Consider the following 24,302-nt stretch of genomic DNA (forward strand, 5'->3'; position numbering starts at 1 on the left):
TACCCATATTGCCCAAAGCGGTGAAAGTGTCCTGTTTTTGAGGGAGGGAGAACGCCCGAACGCTTGAGTGAAATTTTTGTACCAAGTTCGTACTCTACTCTTAAATTGACACCCATATTGTACCAATCGATAAACATGTCCGTTCGGGTGGGTTTTGGGATGGGGCGTCCACCCAGGTTATATGACCCTAAAATTTTATTCTAATTTCGTGTTTTAAGGTACTGTAATGTGGCATGCAAAATTTCGCTTAAATCGGTGCATCCATCACAGAGATCTGGCGTTTTTGAAAATTAGGGTAAGGGGAAGGGTAAGCTAACATAGCACAACAATTTCATTTTTATACCCACCACCGGAGTATGGGGGTATATTCATTTTGTCATTCCCTTTGCAACACATCAAAATATACATATAGCTGAAACAATGCACAGACTCTATCTTTGTCCATAAGCAGGTTAAGTTCGAAGATGGGGTATATCGGACCATATCTTGATATAGCCCCCATATAGACCGATGCGCCGATTTAGGCTCTTAGGCCCATAAAAGCCACATTTATCATCCGATTTTGCTGAAATTTAAGATAGTGAGTTTCGTTAGGCCCTTCGATATCCTACTCCAATTTAATCCAGATCGGTTTGGATTTGGATATAGCTGCCATATAGACCGATTTCTCGATTTTAGGTCTTATGTCCATAAAAAGTTCATTTATTTTCCGATTTTGCCATAATTTGGGATAGTGAGCTGCATTAGGCCCGTCGACATTCTTCTTGAATTTATCCCAGATCTGTCCAGATTTGGATATAGCCGCCATATATACCGATCCTACGATTTATGGTCTTAGGTCCATAAAAGCCACATTTATTATCAGATTTTGCTGAAATTCGGGACAGTCAGTTGTGTTAGGCTTTTCGACATCATTCGTCAATTTGGCTCAGATCGGTCCAGATTTGGATATAGCTGTCATATAGACCGATCAGCCGATTTAGGGTCGTGACCATTTATTATCCGATTTAGGCTAATGTTAGGCTCTTTGACATCCCTCGTTAATTTGGTCTAGATCAGTCCAGATTTGGTTATAGCTGCCATATAGACCCATTCTCCGATTTTATGTCTTGGTCTCATAAAAGGTGGCTTTACAATCCGATTTCACTGAAATTTGAAACAGTGACTTATGTAAGGCTTTTCGACATCCGTGTCGTATATGGTTTAGATCGGTTTATTTTTAGATATAGCTACTAAAAAGACAATATTTTGTTATAAACAATTGAACAATTACTTGTCCATATTGGTATTTGAAACATATTTCGATATACCTGTTATGGGGCATAAGGTACGCATTTTCCACCGGATTTTGACGAAAGGTGGTTTACATATATACCCGAGGTGGTGGGTAACCAAAGTTCGGCCCGGCCGAACTTTACGCCTTTTTACTTGTTATATAATATAAAGAGATACCCTTCACCATAGAAACATGCCTTCTTAACTAAAACAGATCGGTATTGCATTCTAGTAGCATAAGAGCCCGGCATCTACTGTCCGTCCTTTTGTCATATGAACACTTTTTTTTCAAATCTGTATCCAATATGTAAACCTAGAAAGTTTTGAACTAGACTAGAGTTCCTCGACTCCCAGCATTCTTCAATGTTGGGACTTTAATACCGAGTCTCCTCACGCTTGTGGCATGCAGTACCCTATATTTTTGTTCGTTCTGCATATTTTGCCTGTCAATATCTATATCGATACATGGTCATCACTACATGCGATATTCACCATCAATATCTTACGAAATATGTATACTTGTACACAAGCATGTGTTGGTCACACCAAAAATACCAAACATTTCCAACTAAATTTATAAAGGCCAAATGCCATGCACCAAAAAAATTCATGAAATTGTTGTGGCATGTTGACCATACATACGCCACTGTTGCCAGTAGTCAACAACACTGTGGGCTAGTTGGTCACAGTTGCAACTGTTGGTAACCCCTGCAATTTGGGGGCAAAAAACCAAACCACTGACCTTTATTTTTGTGTAGCTCCCGATTTTTTTGTAGGAGGTTGCATGATATTGCTTTGGTTATAGCCGCTTTCGATGACGAGCAAATATTGAATTGTGGCCAATGGACATTTGGTCAAAATGAAATTTCAATACCATCGTTTTATATGTCAGTATGTAATCGATGGTGTAGTAGGATGTCTCAAAAACATCCAAACCAAAATCATATGTGGATGACCATATTGCATGTATGTTGTTATCGGCTTATGAACAAGAAACTATGAAGGGGTATTCAATGCTGTACTCTGAATGGTCATACTACTCTTTAGTGATTTTGTATGATTGTAGTCAATGTTCTTTGCTGTAACCTTTTGTATATTCTACAGGAGATTATGATAGCTATGATGAGTAGGTAGGGTAATACTTTTGTATTTTCCTTTACTTGTGGTGATGACATCCTGCTGATATAGAATTATAATGGAAATCAGTTAACTTATTTGCTGTGGACTAGCATATCCCTCCCCTTACCGAAATTGATGAATTTACTTTGGTTTTATTAAATTGTGCGATATTATTTGTATAAGTTTAGGTTAGGTTAAAAATAGGGTGCAGATATTAATCCGCCCCGTGCCTCTTTGGACATACACCTAAGCCAGTAATCGGCTTGTTGTGCGCTCTAAAAACTATAAAGTAACCTCTAAAAAGAAATTTTTAAATTAGAACTTCCGTGCTACTTACAAAATCCTGATTTGCTTTCAATACCACTCCCTTAAATTGGTTCATGCCTGATATTGTGTCCGCACCTAAGTACCGGTATCTGTTGAACGCGAAAGCCAGGCAATGACGTCTCATCATCTTCCCCGCATGCCCTACACATGCTATCACTTGCCGCACCGATTTTACATAAGTAAGCTCGTAGTCCTATGTGTCCCGTTATGATACCAATAGCTATACTGACCTCATTCTTACTTCCTTTTAGTAGTAGCCTCGTCTTCTCACGATCTTGATCCCCCCATAGGATTTTCGCCGTTTTACCGACCGTTTCGCTGTTCCAAATGTTGGATTCGCATTCGTCGCCCACTCCCTTAACTCGGACTGCGTCGACCCGAAAGACTTCGGGTTAACCAAGTTTATTGACGGCAGTCCTTTGCCCATCCCCGACAAATCGTCTGCCCTTTCATTTCCCCTTACTCCATTATGGCCCGGCACCCAAACGATGCGGATTTTCCCATCCTCAGAAAAGGCGTTAAACTCCTTTTAAAAAGACTGCAAGACTATTCGTGACCTTACCGTCCTGGTTGTTATTGCCCTTATTGCAATTTTACTGTCGGTAAAGATATCTACACTCAACGTCCTCGCGTTAGCACCACACCACTTCAAGCTTTCCGTGATCGCCCGTATCTCTGCCTACAGGACCGTATTATGGTCAGGCAGTCTAAAACAGATCTCAGTCCATGGGTTCTCAATTTAAACCCACAGGCCCACTCTGTCCTCTAGCTTTGATCCATCCGTGTAACACGATCTTCCAGATGGCAATACTAGGGTTCCGTCAATCCAAGACTGTGCCGATGGCAACAGCGCCTCGCACTCCACCTCAAGGTTCATCTCAGGTATCCGATCGGAAACCTCTTCCCTTCCTTCCAGGTTTCGCCTCGATTATACCGCAATGGTATGAGCTGCTCCCATCCTCAATCCATTCTCCCATCGCCTTAAGTTCCATAGCCGCGGTGGCTGACTCACACTTAATCCGTATATCAATGGGTCGAATATTTAGAATAGTCTCCAGTGACCTCCTCCTATGCCAAGACAACATGTTCTCTGAACCTGTTGTATGGTCCTTTTTCTCCATAGAAGTCCACCAAACTACTGAGGTGTAAGTAAGTATTGGTCTAATCACGCTCCTGTGGAGCCATCAGATTCAGGCCCCATTTCGAACCTACGGCCCTTCTACATAGTGCCCAACATCAGTACGCTCCTGAATGTGACACCTCCAATTCAGTTTCCTGTCCTCGTGAACAGGCATATTTCAGTCTCCTCTGAGTTAAGATTGAGACCTCTGGGGCTAGCCCAATCATATGCCATATGCAAGACCCTTTCGGACCTTCTGCATAGCTGGTTCGGATCCTTATCCCTTAGAAGTATTATTACATCGTCTGCGTTGCAGACGGGCTCAAATCCCGCCTCAGGTAGCATCCGTAATAGGTCATGTATGGTGGTCACCCATAGGAGTGGCGATAAAATGCCCCCTCCTGTAGCGTGCCTTTTGCCATTTCCTCACATATATTTATGTCATGCAATTTATCCACCTGTTCCTTAGCATATTGTTTATCCAGTCTCTAAGGACCGAGCCCAACCGGTACTGGTCTAAGAATTAGATCAGTGTGTCGTTCATTGTTTAAAGACCCTACTCCTACCCTTAATCATAGTGTCCACAATACGTTCCATGGATTTGAATAGAAAGGACGCTACGATTATAGGTCTGTAGGCCTTTGATGTCGCAAAACTTGCCTTGCCGGGCTTGGGTGTAAACACCACCCTTGCCTCCTATCAGGCTTTCGGAGTATAGGCAAGTCCTAGGCATGCAAATTTTGGCCAGATGAGGCGCCAGATAGTCTGCCTCTTTCTGTAGTAACTTAAATGGTTTGAAGCTCCTCAAGGATTCCTTCACCATAAATTCCGTAATTATAAACTTTCGATCAACATCATTATTCGAAGATTCCGGAATAATGAGTCCCCTCGTATCCTGTGGAAAATGGGCTTTCTTCTAAAGCCTTAAACTGTCCTCCGTTATCTCTGCTCTCACTCCCATGTTGTCTACTAAAGTTTCCGTTTGGATATGGGTTTTTGAGATATACTTTTTTATACCCTCCACCATAGGATGGGGGTATACTTATTTCGTCATTCTGTTTGTAACACCTCGAAATATGCGTCTAAGACCCCATAAAGTAGATATATTCTTGATCGTCGTGACATGGCTAATTCGACTTAAAGAATTAGCCATGTCCGTCCGTCTGTCCGTCTTTTTGTCGAAAGCACGCTAACTTCTGAAGGAGTAAAGCTAGCCGCTTGAAATTTTGCACAAATACTTCTTATAGGTGTGGGTCGGTTGGGATTGTAAATGGGCCAAATCGGTCAATGTGTTGATATAGCTGCCATATAAACCGATCTTGGGTCTTGACTTCATGAGCCTCTATAGGGCGCAATTATTATCCGATATGACTGAAATTGCGCATAGTATTTTGATATCATTTCCAACAACTGTGCGAAGTATGGTTCAAATCGGTCCATAACCTGATATAGCTGCTATATAAACCGATCTTGGGTCTTGTCTTCTTGAGCTTTTAGAAGGCGCAATTCCTATCCGATTTGGCTGTAACTTTGCACGTGGTGTTATCTATCACTATCGTATCATTTCCAACATTTATGCGAAGTAGCGTTCAATTTGGTCCATACCCTGATATAGCTGCCATATAAACCGATCTGGGATCTTGAGCTTCTAGAGAGCGCAATTCTCATCCGATTTGGCACAAACTTTGAACAACGCCTTCTCCCATAGCCTTCAGCAATATGGTCTGAATCGATCTATAGCGTGACACAGCTCCCATAAAAACCGATGTCCCGATTTTGCTCCTTGGGCCCCGAATCGGACTATAACTTGATATAGCTCCACCTCCTCCTCCGTCCATATTCATTATTCTTTGTTTACCTAAAAAGAGATACTGCGCAAAGAACTCGACAGATGCGATCCATGGTGGAGAGTATATAAGATTCGGCCCGGCCGAACTTAGCACGCTCTTACTTGTTTATCTTGGCGGCGTCATTAATGCTATCGGCCTGTTCGCAGAAAAGCTTTTAGCAGGCACGTTTTGCCGCTCTGGTTATCTTATTGTATTCCTTGAACCGTGTGTAATACACATTCCAATAAACTTTCGTTTTTTACGACGGGCCGCTAAAAATGTCTGCGGACTTCTTTCCCAATATTACGAATCTTCCAGGTCATCCAGGGTTTTCCTTGGGCTGATTTCCTTTCCCGAAGAGGACAGCCATCTTTGAAGGACCCCACCAGTGCAGTCGTAATCCTGTTGACATTCTCGCCAATGTCTTCTATGCTTGGAAAATCTGAGTTATCTTGCCCAAGTCTTCTTCTGAGCAGCCTTTCGAATTTTGTCCAGTAGGTTTTCAACTTATTCCGGAAGCTTATCGGATTCGGCGCTGGCCTTGTTATTCTAAGCCTAGTGTAGCGATTGTCAGAGAAAGAGTTTTCTTAGGAAACCATCCAGTCCTGAACCTCGTCGATAGATTTTCCGAACATATCGTCACATCTAATACCACCTTCCTAATCATATTAACAAAGGTAGCGGTGTTACCAATATTAAGTGTTATTAAGTCGTTAGTATTCAAGAACTCTGCTAAGGTTTCGACCCGCTTATAAGTGTTAGTGGTACTACCCCACGAAATGTGGTGAGAGTTCGCATCGCACCCTATTAGTGCCACGTTTTCTGTCTGTTTTACTTTCCTCAGCATCCGTTGCAGTCGTATATTTAAACCTTTGTGCATAAAAATACTTTCTGATTCGATTTAGCTATGTCCGCCTGCCTGTCCGTCCATTTATCAATCTGTCCCATTGTTTATGTTGTAATGACACGTTTCCCACTTTGAAACTGGGGTAGAACTCAGTAGGAGCCAGGGTGGTTACAAATATTTTTTTTATTCACCAGAGGGAGAAAGTCGTAGCTGTGGATCGTAACCAATGGCGACCGCTATGTGAAAACGACCAGTGGCGACAGCAGGAGATCAACCCACGATAGCGCAGTTGTGACAGCGGGGGAATCCATGTCTCAGTTGTTTGATTGCAACCAATGGCGACCGCGTGCGAATACGACCAGCAGCGACAATGACGCATGTGTTGGATCGCAACCGCTATGTGAAAACGACCAGCGGTGGCGATTCACCGACGTCTTCCTCTAGTCACAAGGTTATGAGAGCAGTAGAGTGTTGTTACTCAGACAGGCTCTAATAACTCAAGTTACAAACAAATAAATCTTGGTTGCCGGTGCGTTTATACTCTTTACCACCTCGGAACTCCAACCTGTGTATTGCTTTTGTTACATTTATTTGCAGAGTTGCATTTTTCAACGCGACGCTCGAAAACATAGCTCAACGCTCGCTCTTTTATACCCTGGTGAGGCACACACACAGTCATTCACACACGTAGATCAGCTGACGACAATGTTGTCGTATCTATAGTGTTTCTATTGTTGCGGTGTTACCACTGTTGTGGTATTGCCATATTGATCTCTTGAGTTGGCAACGCGATCTTCTTCTTTGGCCATGATCTTTGAAAATTAGTTTGATGTGGTTTGTAAGCTCTGTGGTCAAGAACGATCCAATAACTTTTTACCCCACTATGAATTTCTGTAATCAAGGTCGCATTTATTGTACGTACGATTGACATAAAGTAAATCGTGTGAATCGCTTCAGATTTAGATAAATGTGAGTTTTTGGAGAAACATATCCTAGAGTTCAAGCTCTGTATGCTATTGGTGAGGGCAGATATTAAAATGAACCCCTAACTCTGGCTCCCTTCATTTTTTCAATAATGTATCTATGGATCGGATATAAAAAAGTGTAACCGAATACGTTGTAAAATGATGTACTAACGCCATCCCTTTTGGCATCTTCATCTTTGGAATGAGTGACCACTCCGATATTTCTCATGCACAAACTTGTGCAGCAACATAGACCAGACGATTGACTTTTTGCTTCTGAAGAAAATAATAGTCACCGAGATCCAAGAGACAAAACTGATTTACTGTATAGAGCACAAAGTGGTTGGGGCATGGATTTCATGATACACTATTTCATGTAGTATGGAACTATCTTACCTGCGCTAAACCCATGTCCTCACCTTGTGCGGATATAAATCCGACCCATGTCACTATGAACAAACCCCTTCCCCCGGTAATCGTCTTGTTGTGCGCACCAAATACTAAAAGTGAACCTAAATGTAGGTAAATCCATTAAGTTCGTCTGGGCCGAATCGTTTACATCCTCCACCATGGACCGCATGTGACAAATTCCTTGTATGACTTTTTCACATGTATAAGAGGTATGTCAAGTTATAGACGGGTGTGGACCGTACTTGTAATGACTGTGTTTTTTTGTTATGAATTTCAATAACTGTGCTAAGTATGGCGTAAATCGGTATAGAACCTGATATAGCTGCCATATAAACCGATCTGGGATCTCGACTTCTTGAGCCTCTAGAGGGCGCAATTATCCTCCGATTTGGCTGAATTACAACGGCTTCTCTCATGACCTTCAATATACATGTCTAATATTGTCTGAATCGATCAATAGCTTGATGCAGCTCCCATATAAACCTATCTCCCAATTTTGCTTCTTGAGCCCTTACAAGGGACAAAATTTATACGAATGGACTGAAATATTACACAATAACTTCTACAAAGTTCAGCATTCATTTATGGTCCGAATTGGACTATAACTTGATATAGATCCAGAACATTTATTATAATGACAAATGCGATCCATGGTGGAGGGTATATAAGTTTCGGCCCGGCCGAACTTAACACGCTCTTACTTGTTTCTTTTATAATTTACTAGCTGGACAGGGCCCGCTCCGCTGCGCCTTCTTTTATTTTATATGGAACAAAATTTTCCTTTAAATTTTTATTTATAATTGATGTCTGATTTAGGGGTGTTTTCCGGGGTGAGGTGGTCCCCCAGACACTTGGCCCCAAAAAAATATCAGCATCGTGCTCCTCTCTCAAATACCATTTATTTAAGCCCCATATTGGGGCTTGCATTCTTTCTTCTGTCAGTTATCAGCTGTTACTTTTAGCTTGCTTTAGAAAAAAGGTGTAAAAAAAGTATATTTGATTAAAGTTCATTCTAAGTTTTATTAAAAATGCATTTACTATCTTTTAAAAAATCCGCAATTACTTTTTGGGCAACCCAATATTTTTTTTTTAGCTCCCAATATTCTTGTTTTAGTTGTTGAATTTCAAGCAAAATAGCATCAATATAGCATTGTATGTTACATATAACATATTTGTTGTTTTAGTTTTAAATTTTCGTTTTGGATTATATGAATCCGGTTACCTCTCAAAGGTGTCCCTCCGCCCAAAGTGAATAGGCAGTTACAATATTATCTAAATAAATTGAACCGAGTAAATCACAAAGTCTATATCAAGCCGGCAAAAGACATAAACAAAGTGGTCAGTTTTCATCAGAATTCATTTAATCAAACAGCAGATCGTACCTTGGTGAAACGTATAAATATTTTGGCCTCTTCAATAAGTGTTTAGTTGATGTAAATAATTAAGTAGTACAACTTTTTAAATATTATCACAACAATCATATTTCTTCCCCTCTCTCCATGGTATTTACAATAATCAAACTTCACAGTTATGAACTTCCTTAACGACAACAACAAGAAAATTGCAATTCAATTAGAATTAACTACATAAATAAAAAAATTCCAATTTATTTATATATGTTAATCTTTAATTGCTTTCCTCCATCTTTTCATTCTCCTCTCTATCTTGTTCTCTTTCCATTTCGCCCTAACTATTTGCAGAGGGCATTTTATCATACAGCATTCCCAAGGGCACACCTCGTGGCATTGAAATCGATTTATCGGATAAATCCTATGATGGCCATGAAGAAGATGAACGCTATGTCGATGGACTGGGTCAATTGGTTGATGGACAAAAGGGCAAAGATAATTTTCGTTTGGATCAAGGATTTGGCAAAGGTAAGTACAACACAACAATAAAGGAATACCAAAAAAAAAAAAAAAAAAAAATAGAAGAAAATTAATGAAATTTACCAAATTGCTGTCATTGATGGCAAAATTGGTCATAAGAAAGCCTAAAATATGGTATCCCAAGATGGAAGTACTATATCATCAATAGTAAGGTATGATGGGTTTATACATTTACGGGGAGTTTGTGGCTGGAGCATCTATAGATAGCTAGTAAAGGTAGTAGTATTGGCCCAAAAAAACACCTGCCTCCAAAACTCAGTCGCTTATCGTAGGCATCATAAAATTTATAACAATTTATGAGCTTTCGAAGACATTAGTTGTCGAACAAAATGTATTGGTCCACCGACAAACAACAGCAGAGACATCCTCAATTGTTCTATTAACTCTCCACATGTTATGGCTAACAAACTGTTAGGGATGTCGATTGGGATTTTTAAAGTGTGGTCATAAGAAACTGGATTTGCTACAACAAATAGTTCCTCTGTCGTGGTGTACATATAATCTTAGGGCTAACCTCACTTATTTTGGGGTTTGGATCTGTAGAAGATTTTGGTTTAGCTTGTATTTCATTATCCTTGTCTGGTAGTCACCATTTTAGACGATTAACATTCCTTACAGGCAATAATCATATGCAAGCAGAATAAAATGTCATTCAATAATCCCTTTGGTCCTACCCTTGTATCGGGCTTTTCAATAAAGACTTGACAACTTTTTGTATACCCCCCACCATAGGATTTACGAGAACAAGGCCCAATAAAGTATATATATCCCTGTTCGTCATGACAATTTAGATAGATCTAGCCATGTTCATTCGCCGACTGTCCATATGTCCGTCTGTCTGTCGAAGCACTCAAATTATGCACGAATACTAGTTATAAGTGGAATTGTATATGGGGCAAATTGATCCATGTTTTCATTTAGAGCTTCAAGAAGAGACAATTTTTATACCCACCACCGAAGGATGGGGTATATTCATTTTGTCATTTCGTTTGTAACACATCCGTTTCCGATCATAAAAAGTACATATACTTTTGATTGCCGTGAAAATCTAAGACGATCTGGCCATGTCCGTCTGTCCATCCCTTCGTCTGTCCGTCCGTCTGTCGCGCTACAGTCTTTAAAACGACATATTGAGTTGAAACTTTGCACAGATTCTTTTTTTCTCCATGGGCATGATAAGTTCGAAAATGGGCTTATCTGGCTATATCCTAATATAGCTCCCATATAGACCGATCCGCCGATTTACGGTCTTAGGCCCATAAAAGCCATATTTATTATCAGATTTTGTTGAAATTTGGGACAGAAGATTGTGTTAGGCCCTTCAAAATCTTTATTCAATTTGGCCAAGATAGGTTCAGATTTGGATATAGCAGCCGTATAGACCGATCTCTTGATTTAGGTTATTGGGTCCTAAAAAGACGTATTTATTATCTAATGTCGCCGCAATTTGGGACAGTGAGTTGTGTTAGGCCCTTCAACGTCCCTCTTCAATTTGGCTCAGATCGGTTCAGATTTGGATATAGCTCCCATATAGATCGATCGCTCGATATAAAGTCTTGGCCCAGTAAAAGGCACATATATAATAATATAATATTATGCCTCACATCGAAATCCGACGAATATGGTTCAGATCGGTTTTTATATGGATATATTGGGTTGCCCAAAAAGTAATTGCGGATTTTTCATATGGTCGGCGTTGACAAATTTTTTCACAGCTTGTGACTCTGTAATTGCATTCTTTCTTCTGTCAGTTATCAGCAGTTATTTTAACTTGCTTTAGAAAAAAAAGTGTAAAAAAAGTATATTTGATTAAAGTTCATTCTAAGTTTTATCAAAAATGCATTTACTTCCTTTTAAAAAATCCGCAATTACTTTTTGGGCAACCCAATAGCTACCAAAAAGGATAACGGGGCCACTGCAGCGCAGAGGTAAGCTTGTCCGCCTATGACGCTGAACGCCTAATTTAGAATTCTGGCCAGACCATAAAAAAACAAGTAAGAACGTGCTAAGTTCGGCCGGGCCGAATCTTATCAACCCTACACCATGGGTCGCATCTGTCGAATTCTTTGCGCTGTATCTCTTTTTAGTCAAACAAAGAATAATGAATAAGGACGGAAGAGAAGGAGAAAGAAGAGGGGCTATATAAAGTTATAGTCCGATTCGGGGCTCAAGAAGCAAAATCGGAAGATCGGTTTATATGGGTGCTCTATCAAGCTAATGATCGATTCAGACCATATTGCACACGTATGGGGAAAGCCATGGGAGAAGCAGTTGTACAAAATTTGTGCCAAATCGGATGAGAATTGCGTTCTCTAGAGTCCCAAAAAGTCAAGATCCCAAATCAGTTTATATGGCAGCTATATTAGGTTATGAACCTATTTGCGCCATACTCATCACAGTTTTTGGAAGTCATATCAAAACACCCCATGCAAAATTTGAGCCAAATGGGATGAGAATTGCGCCCTCTATCGGCTCAATAAGTTAAGATCCAAGATCGGTTTATATCGCACCTATACCAGGTTATAGACCGATTTGGACCATACTTCTCAAAGTTGTTGGAAGTGATATCAAAACACTACGTGCAAAATGTCAGCCAAATCGGACGAGAATTGCGCCCTCTAGAGGCTCAAAAAGTCAAGACCCAAGATCGGTTTATATGGCAGCTATTTTAGGTTATGAACCGATTTGAACCGTTCTTAGCACAGTTGTTGGAGCCTCTAGAGGCTCAAGAAGTCATAAATTTTGCACCTGGTGTTTTGGTAGGACTTCCACCAATTGTGCCAAGTATGGTTCAAATCACTTCATAACCTGATATTGCTGCCATATATACCGATATTACGATTAGACTTCTTGAGCTTTTAGTGCCTTGCACATATCGTTTTGGTATGATTTCCAACAGCCATGCCAAATATGGTCTAAATCAGTCAATAACCTGATAGAGGTGCCATATAAACCGATCTCCCGATTTGACTTTCTGAACCAAAAATTGCCTGATATTTTGGACGTGGTATTTTTCTGGGACTCTGCGGCCCATATCGGTGAATAACTTGATAGAGCTCATATATATATGAAAAAGTAATTCTAAGAACTAGCCACATGTGATTCATGATGGAGGGATATAGGTTTATAGACGTGGCCGAACTTAGCACGCTGTTACTTGATTTTGCATAAGTGATGTTACTGTTGGCAGACTGGGCTTTATGGCGGACGTACAGGGTGGCTGATGAAAGCCGCTACCAAAAAAAAATGTAATAACTTTTTTTCTATTTAATAATAATAATTTAATAATTAATTTAATTAATTAATTAATTAATTTAATTAATAATAATTTAATAATTAATTTAATAATTTAATTTAACATGAATAAAAGAAAAATGTATTCCATACACCGAAAAAAAAATGTAGCAATATTCATCATTGTAGCAATATTCATCAGCCACCCTGTATGTAAATTTGGTCCGATTTTTCCCGGTGAAGACCTTAATTTAAGTAAGAATGAATTACGTGTCAGTGAAAAATTGTAGGTCAATATTTTTGCCGATTATACCGCTCATACCATCGCGGTATTATCGAGGCGACGATAGGAAACCTGGAAGGATGGGAAGAGGGTTCCGATTTGATACCCGAGATGAACCTTGAAATCGAGTGCGAGGCATTGCTGCCATCGGCACTTTCTTGGATTGACGGAATTCTGGTATTGCCATCTGGGAGATAATGCTACACAAATGGATCAAAGCTAGAGGACAGAGTGGGCCTGGGGGTTTACATTGAGAACCCAGGGACTGAAATCTGTTTTAGACTGCCTAACCATAATACGGTCCTGTAGGCAAACGTTAGGGCGATCACGGAATGCGTGAAGTAGTGTAATGCTAACGCGAGGACGTCGAGCGTGAACATCTATACCGACAGTGAAATTGCCATAAGGGCAATAACAACCAGGACGGTAAGGTCACGAACAGTCTTGCAGTGTAAAAATGAGATTAACGCCTTCTCTGAGGATGCCAAAATCCGCATCGTTTTAGTGTCGGGACATAACGGAGTAAGGGGAAATGAAAGGGCAGACAATTTGGCGTTGAAAGCCAGAGGACTACCGTCTATAAACTTGGTTAACCCGAAGACTTTCGGGTCGACGCAGTCCGAGTTAAGGGAGTGGGCGACGAATGCAACATTGTGGAATAGCGAACCTGTCGGTAGGACGACGAAAATCCTATCGGGGGATCCAGATCGTGAGAAGACGAGGCTATTACTAAAAGGAAGCAAGAAGATGGTCAGTATAGCTATTGGCATCATAACGGGATACATAGGACTACGAGCTCACTTATGTAAAATCGGTGCGGCAAATGATAGCATGTGTAGGGCATGCGGGAAAGATGATGAGACGTTGGAGCATTTTCTTTGTCATTGCCCGGCTTTCGCGTGCAACAGATACCGGCACTTAGGTGGAGGCACAATATCAGACATGAACCAACTTAGGGGAGTGGTATTGAAAACAATTAAGGATTTTATAAGTAGCACGGAATTCTTAACTTAAAAATTTTCTTTTTAGAAGTTACTTTAAAGTTTTTAGAGCGCACAACAAGCCGATTACTGGCTTAGGTGTATGTCCATAGTGGCATGGGCGGATTAATATCTGCACCCTCTTTTCAGCCTAACCTAACCTAAATAGTTATAATATTGTAGCTTTCCTTAAGTAGCTGTATAAATTTAACAATGGAGGCCACCTTAGAGCACAGTTTAGCATATTCGCCTTTGACGCTGAACGCCTGGGTTCAAATCCTGGCGAGACCAGAAATAATTTTCAACGGTGGTTTTCCCCTTATAATGCTGGCAACATTTGTGAGGTACCATGCCGTGCATAGAGGTGTCGCACTGCGGCACGCCGTTCGGATTCGGCTATAAAGAGGACGCCCCTTATCATTGAGCTAAAACTTGAATCGAACTGCACTTATTGATATGTGGAAAGATTGCCCTATACCTTTGTGGGTTAGGTAAGGAAGGTTAGGTAAGAGTGGCAGTCCTTTACAGACTCACTTAGACAATTTTAAGTCCATTGTGATACCACAGTAGCGACAGACCAAGGTTTCTGACGGGAATCGAACCCACGATCCCTGCACTAGTAATATAAGCACGCTACCAAGTCGGCTACCCTCCTTTGTGGGCAAAATTAACAATTTTTAGCTGTATAAAATCTTGTGTAAATTGTTTGCGATGTGATATAAAAATGCACGTCTGCTTAACTCCACGGCTCAACATGAACCTAAATGGCAGTTGGATCATTCCAATGTTTTGTCTTTCATATTAAGTGTAATACTGGTTTTAGCTCTTTCGCTCTACCTTTGCATTTAATAGCAATTTGTCCGTTCCCCCCCTCTATGTATGACCTGACATTTGCCTATCTATCGATGGATTAATGTGAACACATTGGGCTATTAAAATGAAATTTATGTATGGGCACACTTTCACTCACTCTCCACTCTGTGCGAGTAAACCACAAAATGAGTATAAACATAGACATTGACTGACAACGAATTATGTTCATGGTAGATTTATCAATAATTCAAAAAGCTTTGACCAAACGGTGCCCTATGCGTGGGCCTCCATTAAGATGTCTCGAAAGTATGAGTGTGCATAAGACAACTTCATAAATATTTCACTTATCGATATCGTCTAATTATCCTGTCGTGCCAGAGTTTCATGAACAATTTTCTTAATGTCCTGCCAATCGTTTTGATCGTCTGTCTATAATGGCTTATTTGTCTATCACGAATTAGATGTGTGTGTGTGAGTGTATGTATATGTGAGTGAATGTGCCTACGAATGAATGAATGGATGGATGGATGGATAGATGGATTTCCATTTCATATTCCCCACAGACCTAATTTGGTTGTTAAACAAACTTTCAGTTTCATTTTTAATGATTTGTTGTCAGTTTAAAAAGGGGAGCATTATTTGCAGAAGACAAGTTTCACATGACAGAGGGTAGAATGTTTTGAATGAGGACAAATATATTTGCTGTGCTAATTTGCAAGAGGCAATGTAAAGCTTTTCAAAGGTTTTACTCGTACCTATAACCAATGCTTTATTTACCATCATAGGGATAGAAGGTATACTAGTCTGCTAATCATTTTTTTCCTTATTTCGAAATATCAGTCTGGAACACATTATAGGGACATTCTAAGTATTTATCGCCTTGACATCCTAAATCGATTAAGCCAAGTCCATCCATCCGCTAGTCTGTCCACTCTGCAGTCAAAATCATGACAGTTTTCGAAGGATTAGTTAACTGCGTGAAATTTTGAGCAGCTACTTTCTCTTGATGTGGTAGCTATCGTTGCGTACAGGTAACCTTGTCCAATGAGCAGAGGTTTGCTTGTCTCTTGATGATGAACCCATGGGTGTGTTTCATAGCTAGAACATCAGAAATATTTTGCAGCTGTAAGATATTTAGCCGGAAGCCATCGTGGCACAGAGGTTAGCACGTTCGCCTATGGCGCATGAACGCCTGGATTCGAATCCCGGCAGGACCATCAGAAAATTTTTCAGCTGTGGTTATCCCCTCCTAATGCTGGCGACATTTGTGAGGTTCTTTGCCTTGTAAAAACTTCTCTCCAAAGAGGTATCGCTCTGCGGCACGACGTGCGGACTCGGCTATAAAAAGGAGTTACCTTATCATTGAACTAAAAATTGGATCGGACAGCACTCATTGATTTGTGAGAAGTTTGCCCCAGTTCCTTAATGGAATGTTCATGGGCAAATTTGCATTTGCAAGGTATTTAGCCTGTAAGTTTCTTTACTGAGTAGTGTCACTCTGCGTTACGCTGTTCGAACCCGGCAATAAAAATGAGGTGTTTTATTATAGATCTTAAAACGACCGTCCCTCATTGTAATGAGTTAAGTATCCCTGTGTTCCTTAATAGGCTGTTCATGGCCAAATTTTAACTTTGACTGGAAGCTTGCTTTCGATTTCAAAATACGTCTAAAAGATATGATTACAAACAATGAATGATTTTAAAGCAAGAGTTCGCTGGGTACTATGACAGGAGTCATAACTGTGTGATAGGCCTTATGGCGGCGCGCATGGCAATCCAGCACAAGGACTGCAGTGGAAGCTGCCTTTATTAGCATAAGGAGGTAACCAGATGTGTGCAGGAGCGAATGCTCTCCACTTTGGGGAGGACGTTTTTTTTTTTTTTTCTTTATGGGTAATCTTTTAAAAGTATCTCTAAATGATCTCATCAAGTTTATAGGCAAAACGGGATACTTACGAAAGAGGACGTGATGAGAATCTCCCAACTTTTATTGAATTGGCTATGACAGAACATTTGTGCCATTAGCCGAACTTAGAATATCTACCGAAGCGCCTCGATCTTCTGCTTCCTTTCTCCAAGTTTAGAGATGTCTTTCACCATCCGATGTCTTTCGCCATCAGATGTCATTCTTTCCATCGGAGTTTTAGTTGTCCCGGTGTGACGACGAAAATCGTCCTACTCCTTTTAGGTCACACTATTGAAATATTCTTTTAGTTTTGTTTTGAAGAATTGCCAATATTCTCTTCTACGTTAATCCCTGCGCCTATTCATTGTTATATACCGTTAGGCAACAACAACAAAACAATGACGGCGTATCTCTACCATTGGTGAAGATGTTGTTGTTGTAACGTCAATCAGGAACTGCTTTCGTGACGCTCACATATGGGTGGCGATGAATATACAAGGGATGGTTAGGTTAGGTTTAAGTGTCAGTCTGCCATCAGACTCACTTAGACTTTTTCGTCCATTGTGAAACCACAGGAACAGAAGACAGTTTCTTAAAGAAATGAGAACCTAAGGTAGAACTCCTTCTAACTGCTCGAGAAGCACACACACACAGAAGGTGTTCTATAGTCTCTTCTTCATCGATGTCCCTACAGCTTCTGCAACAGTCGTTGCTGGCAACCTTCAGTCTGTCAGCATGTTTTTCGATTAGACAGTGACCTGTCATGACGGGGACAATGATTGAAACGTCTGCTCTAGCCAATGACAGCAAAGCAGTTGACCTCTTCAAGTCTAGATTAGGCCACATAGTTTCGGAATGCTTACAGCACCCTCTTTGTGACCATCTATCATAATAGCAGTTGAATTTTAAACTGTTCAGCCATCTCGTTAAGAGATCTGCGACAGTCGAGGGCGGTTTATGTGTTCAGAAATACGTTCTCTAGGGAGTTAATGGATGCCTGACTGTCTGAGAAGATATTAATGCCAATCGTCGTAATGACATTATATCTTAGCCATTCCACCACTTCCTTAATTGCAAGAATATCTGCTTGATACATACTGCAGTGATTGGGTAACCTCTTCGATATGACCAGTTCTAGATCTTTAGAGTACACCCCAAAGCCCACCTGGTCGTATAATTTGAAACCATCCGTATAGAAGTCAATGTAACTTCCGTTACCAGGGATATCGTAATTCCAATCGGTTCTATAGGGAATAGTGGTACAGTAATTTTTATCAAAAAGCTACTCAGGTAGGGTGTAATGCACATTGCCTGGAACATCGGATATTGTATAAAATATAACACAGTGTCCGTGCCGCCACATGACCAATAAGAAAGCACCCTTAACCTTACGGCAGTGGTCGCTGCAATTTGGGTAGCCACAATGTCCAGAGGCATAAGATGCAGCATTAACTTCAGTGCATTAGATGGTGTCGCCCTCAGCGCGGCTATGATGCACAAACAAACCATCCTTTGGATCCGGTTAAGTATTGAGCAGCGGATGGATTTTTGAAGCTCGGTCCACCAGACCACAACACCATATAGCATAATAGGTCTGACAACTGTAGTATATACCCAATGCCTGACACGCGGTCTAAATCCCCAACTTTTTCCAAGGTTGTGTATAGGACAAGAGTGGCCTTTCTTGCCCTTTCCAAAATGTTGGATTTGACCTTCAGTTTCCTGTCCAGCAAAAAACCCAGGTATTTTGCGTTTTCTGTAAATGGAACATTCTCTCCACCCAAGGAGACAGGTTCCACTGTAGGCAACTAGTATCTCCTGCGGAAAAGAACTACATCTGTCTTGCACGGATACCCAAACCACTTTCGGTAATGTGTATCAACGAGTAGTTCTAGTGTTTCCTCACTAGACATTGTCCATACATTCTCTGACTTCTGAATGTACCCCACCATAATTGATCTCGAGAACAGAATCTTCCTTAGCCTAGAGGCCTCAGATGTATCCTCCACGGAGTCGCAGAATTTTACCCAGGATTTTTTCTGAGCCTTTATAATCTCGCCCTTAAATTTCTTAGCTCAGCCTTATAGATGTCTCAATCGTGTGGTGCTCTTGTGGCTTTTCCTCTGTTGAAGAGTTTTTTGCAGTCCTTCCTTAGACCAACCAGCTCTTGGGTCCACCAAGGTGGTCGCTGTTTGTCCCCTGGCTTGGCACTAGAGCATGCTGTCACAAGCGAGTCATTCAGGGCCTTCGAGATCCGCTTGACCACTATGTCTATATCCTCCGTAGTTTCCACTCCCTTTTCTAGTATAGAAGGGATAGTGATGCAGAATTTGTGCCGAAATTTATCCCAATCTACCTTTCTTCTGTTTGGCCGAAAATACTTCAGTAGTCGCACATTCTTCCACTTATATCCTCCGATTTATCCCCTTTATTACAAATCGCCAGATTGCGACTTATTATATATTCAATAAGTATTTCACCCCTTTCGTTGGCATTCGAACTTTTCCATATACACCAAAGCAAATGAGGACGGTCGTAGCAATGAAACAGTAAACATCGTACAACGGTGAGAATGAGTATTTTGATAGAATCGTAACATATCCTTGCTGAATTACTAACCACGTTCGCCTGGCTATCCTTTAGAATCCTAGCATATCCTTGCTGGAGTACTTACCACTATTTCCGGACTATCCTGTAGATACACCAAAGCAAATAGGGACGGTCAGGGCGTAGCAACGAAACAGTCAACATCGTACAACGGTGAGAACGAATATTCTAATAAAATCCTAGCATATCCTTGCTGGACTACTTATCTTGGTCTCCTGGCTATCCTGTAGAATTCTAGCATAAACTTGCTGGAGTACTTACCAAGATCTCCTGGCTATCCTGTAGAATCCAAGCATATCTTTGGTGGAGTATTTACCAAGGTCTCCTAGCTATGTAGAATCCTAGCATATCCTTAGTAGAGAACTTTTCGCGGTCTCCTGGTTATCCAGTAGAATCCTAGCATAACCTTGCTGGAGTACTTTCCACGGGCTGCTGGCTATCCTGTAAAATTCTGGCATATCCTTATTGGCGTATTTACCAAGGTCTCTTGGCAATCCTGTAGAATCCTAGCATATCCTTGGTAGAGAACTTTTCACGCTCTCCTGACTAACCTGTAGAATCCTAGCATAACCTTGGTGTAGTATTTACCACAGTCTCCTGGCTATCCTGTGGATTCCTAGTCTATTCTTGCTGGAGTACTTAACAAGGACTGCTGGCTAACAAGTAGAATCCTAGCATATCCTTCCTGGAATATTTACCACGGTCTCCTGGATATCCTGTAGAATCCTGGTAGAATCCTTTCCGCAGTTCTCCTCTTCGTCCTTTCTTGAGTACTTACTAAGGTCTCTTGTCGTAGTTTTCCTCCTCAGCCTTGCTTGAGTACTTTCTAAGGTCTCTTGCTGCAGATTTCCTTCTCTTCCGTGCTTGAGTATTTTCAAAGGTCCCTTGCCTAAGATTAACTCCTAGTTCCCGCGTGAGTTCTTATAAAGGTCTCGCGTTGTAGTATCCCCCCCCCCACATTCTCTTCGTTTCCTCTCCTTTAGTTGACAATCGAAGTGTTGTTTATGAGTCCCTACTAGACTATTTACCAAATTCTCTATCCTCGACATCCCCAAGAATACAACTGTGGATCCACTGGGAGAGGTCCCCCGATGTAAAAGTACTTACCAAGTTTTCTATTATCAATCTCAGGACACCCAAGGGGGACCCATCTACCTACTTGTCTCGGAAGCCTGAATCAACGCCTTAAAATATGTAGCCTTAAGTCATCTCATACTAATAACAAGTAAAAGCGTGCTAAGTTCGGCCGGGCCGAATCTTATATACCCTCCACCATTGATCGCATTTGTCGAGTTCTTTTCCCGGCATCTCTTCTTAGGCAAAAAGGATATAAGAAAAGAGTTGCTCTGCTATTAAAACGATATCAAGATATGGTCCGGTTCGGACCACAATTAAATTATATGTTGGAGACCTTTGTAAAATTTCAGCCAATTCGAATACGAATTGCGCCCTTTAGGGGATCAAGAAGTAAAATAGAGAGATGGATTTATATGGGAGCTGTATCGGGCTATAGAACGATTCAGATCATAATAAACACGTATTTTGACGGACAAGGGAGGATCCGTCGTACAAAATTTCAGGCAAATCGGATAATAATTGCGACCTCTAGGGGTCAAGACCCCAGATCGGTTTATATAGCAGCTATATCAGGTTATGAACCGATTTGAACCTTATTTGACACAGTTGTTGAAAGTAAAAATAAAATACGTCATGCAAAATTTCAGCCAAATCGGATAGGAATTGCGCCCTCTAAAAGCTCAAGAAGTCAAATCCCCAGATCTGTTTATATGACAGCTATATCAGGTTATGGACCGATTTCAACCACACTTGGCACAGTTGTTGGATATCATAACGAAATACTTCGTGCAAAAATTCATTCAAATCGAATAAGAATTGCGCCCTTTAGAGGCTCAAGAAGTCAAGACCCAAGATCGGTTTATATGGAAGCTATATCAGGTTATGGGCCGATTTGAACCATACTTGGCACAGTTGTTGGATATCATAACAAAACACGTCGTGCAAAATTCCATTCCATTCGGATAAGAATTGCGCCCTCTAGAGGCTCAAGAAGTCAAGACCCAAGATCGGTTTATATGGCAGCCATATCAGGTTATGGGCCGATTTGAACCATACTTGGCACAGTTGTTGGATGTCATAACAAAACACGTCGTGCAAAATTTCATTTCATTCGGATAAGAATTGCGCACTCTAGACGCTCAAGAAGTCAAGACCCAAGTTCGGTTTATATGGCAGCTATATCAAAACATGGACCGATATGGCCCATTTACAATACCAACCGACCTACACTAACAAGAAGTATTTGTGCAAAATTTCAAGCGGCTAGCTTTACTCCTTCGGCAGTTAGCGTGCTTTCGACAGACAGACGGACGGACGGACGGACGGACGGACATGGCTAGATCGACATAAAATTTCACGACGATCAAGAATATATATACTTTATGGGGTCTCAGGCGAATATTTCGAGTAGTTACAATCAGAATGACGAAATTAGTATACCCCCCATCTTATGGTGGAGGGTATAAAAAATCACCCTTTACAATTCATCCGGAAGTGCGTATACTGCACCTTCTCTAAAAAGATTCCGGACATTTCAGGTGCTTATTCGCAAATAAAGGTCCTTCTTTCGTTGCGTGGGTCGTCAACGTAAGGGGGTCCATTAGAGGGGTATATTAATTAAGTCATTCCATATGCAACACATCGAAATATCCATTTCCGAACCTACAAAGTATATATATTTCGGATCGTCGTAAAATTCTAAGACGATTTAACGATGTCCGTGTGTCTGTCCGACCTCTGTTGTAAGCACTCTACAGCCTTAAAAATTGAGAAATTGAGCTGAAATTTGGCACAGATACGTCTTTTTAATGCACGCTCTAGAGGTCGCAATTATTATCCGATTTGCCTGAAATTTTGTACGACGGATTCTCTCATGACCATCAACATACGTGTTTATTTTGGTCTGAATGGGTCTATAGTCTAATACAGCTCCCATATAAATCGATCTCTATATTTTACTTCTTGAGACCCCAAAGGGATCAATTCTTATTCGAACTGGCTGACATTTTACACATATAATTTAATTGTGGTCGAAAGCGGAACATATCATCATATCGCTCTAATAGCAGAGCAAATCTTTTCTTATATCCTTTTTTTACCTAAGAAGAAATGCCGGAAAAAAAACTCGACAATTGCGACCCATGGTGGAGGGTATACAAGATTCAGCCCGGCCGAACTTAGCACGCTTTTACTTGTTACTTGTTTATTTTGGCCTAGATCGATCCAGATTTGGATCGATCAAATCGATCTCTCGATTTGAGGACTTGGGCCCATAAAGATGGTTTTTTTGTCCGATTTCTCTGAAATTTGGACTAAGATTTGTGTTAGGCTCCTCGATATTCTTCATGAAGAAGGCCCAGATCAGTCCAGATTTGGATATAGCTGCTATATAGAACAATCACTCGGCCCGGCCTTTTTACTTGTATTCTCACCTACACTTGTTTTCTCGCTAGGGTGTCACCATGGGCAAAGTTGGCCTCTGAGTGAACCATGGGCAAAGTTGACCTCTGAGTGAATGCCCCATTACGCTAGTCTACTAATTCATCTGAAACTTATTTGAAGACCAAATTTCATTAAATTTTCTCCAAAGACAAGATTTTGGTAAAGATCTTCCCTAATAAAAAGTTAAAAAAAAATTCTGGTGAGTTTTGCAATTGTCATCCATTTTAATACTCATTCTCAGCTTTGCCGCCTCGTCACTTCAATTCACTATCGATATTGCCAACCTGCTCCATATTCAATAAAATAAAGAAGAAAAACCTACATCAAATTGAGTCAATATTTATTTATTTATAACATAATAACAAGGCTACAGTTAAACAAGTGTATGGTGGCACAGCAAATATTTATTTAAAGGATAATGATGATTTATGAATGTCAGAATAAAAACAATATTGAAACATACTGCAAAGTAATTGCCTTGAATAAAATAGTTTGATGTTGTTTAAACATAGTGTTATATATGCACACATTTAGAGCGGAAGTATGCATTTGTATGATTCAAAATGCATTATTAAGTATCTTGGGGATATGATATTTCACTGAAGCGTACATTTATTTATATATGAAAAATTATTTTGCCACCTGTAATTGGTTTTTGTTCAATTTTAGAGCAGACAAGCGATCAATGAAAATTTTTCGAGCGAACATCTCATTAAACGATGTTTGCCAAAAATATCTTTTTAGGCAGCCAGGCAGTCATAGAATATCTGCAAAAAGTATTACTCAATACAAAAACCGCTCTCAACTGCCTCAAGTCTGCCGAAAAGATGGCTGAACCGTTCAAAATTCATTTGTTCCGCATGGCGAGTCTCAGTGATATCTCAGAAAACTGTAGATCGGGGAGCACGGAGTTTATACATTAAGAAAGAGCACTTATGTACATCTTTATACCCACCACCGAAGAATAGGAGCATATTCATTTTGTCACTCCGTTTGCAACACATCGAAATATCCATTTCCGAACCTATAAAGTACATATTTTCTTGATCAGATAAAAAATCTAAGACGATCTAGTCATGTCCGTCCGTCTGTCTGTTGAAATCACGCTACAGTCTTTAACAAGTAAGAGCGTGCAAAGTTCGGCCGGGCCGAATCTTATATACCCTCCACCATGGATCG

General features: G+C 40.6%; 1 protein-coding gene across 1 annotated transcript in view; it reads left to right on the forward strand.

Moving 5' to 3' along the window:
- Positions 1-24,302, forward strand: part of LOC106085304 (epithelial discoidin domain-containing receptor 1) — a 903,344-nt gene that overhangs the window by 292,766 nt on the left and 586,276 nt on the right. The window contains exon 5 of the mRNA XM_059364462.1: positions 9,594-9,770. Within this exon, the coding sequence (XP_059220445.1) occupies positions 9,594-9,770 (177 nt within the window). The remainder of the gene's footprint in view (positions 1-9,593; positions 9,771-24,302) is intronic.

Source organism: Stomoxys calcitrans, chromosome 3, assembly GCF_963082655.1.
Source record: "Stomoxys calcitrans chromosome 3, idStoCalc2.1, whole genome shotgun sequence".
NCBI classification, from domain to species: Eukaryota; Metazoa; Arthropoda; class Insecta; order Diptera; family Muscidae; genus Stomoxys; species Stomoxys calcitrans.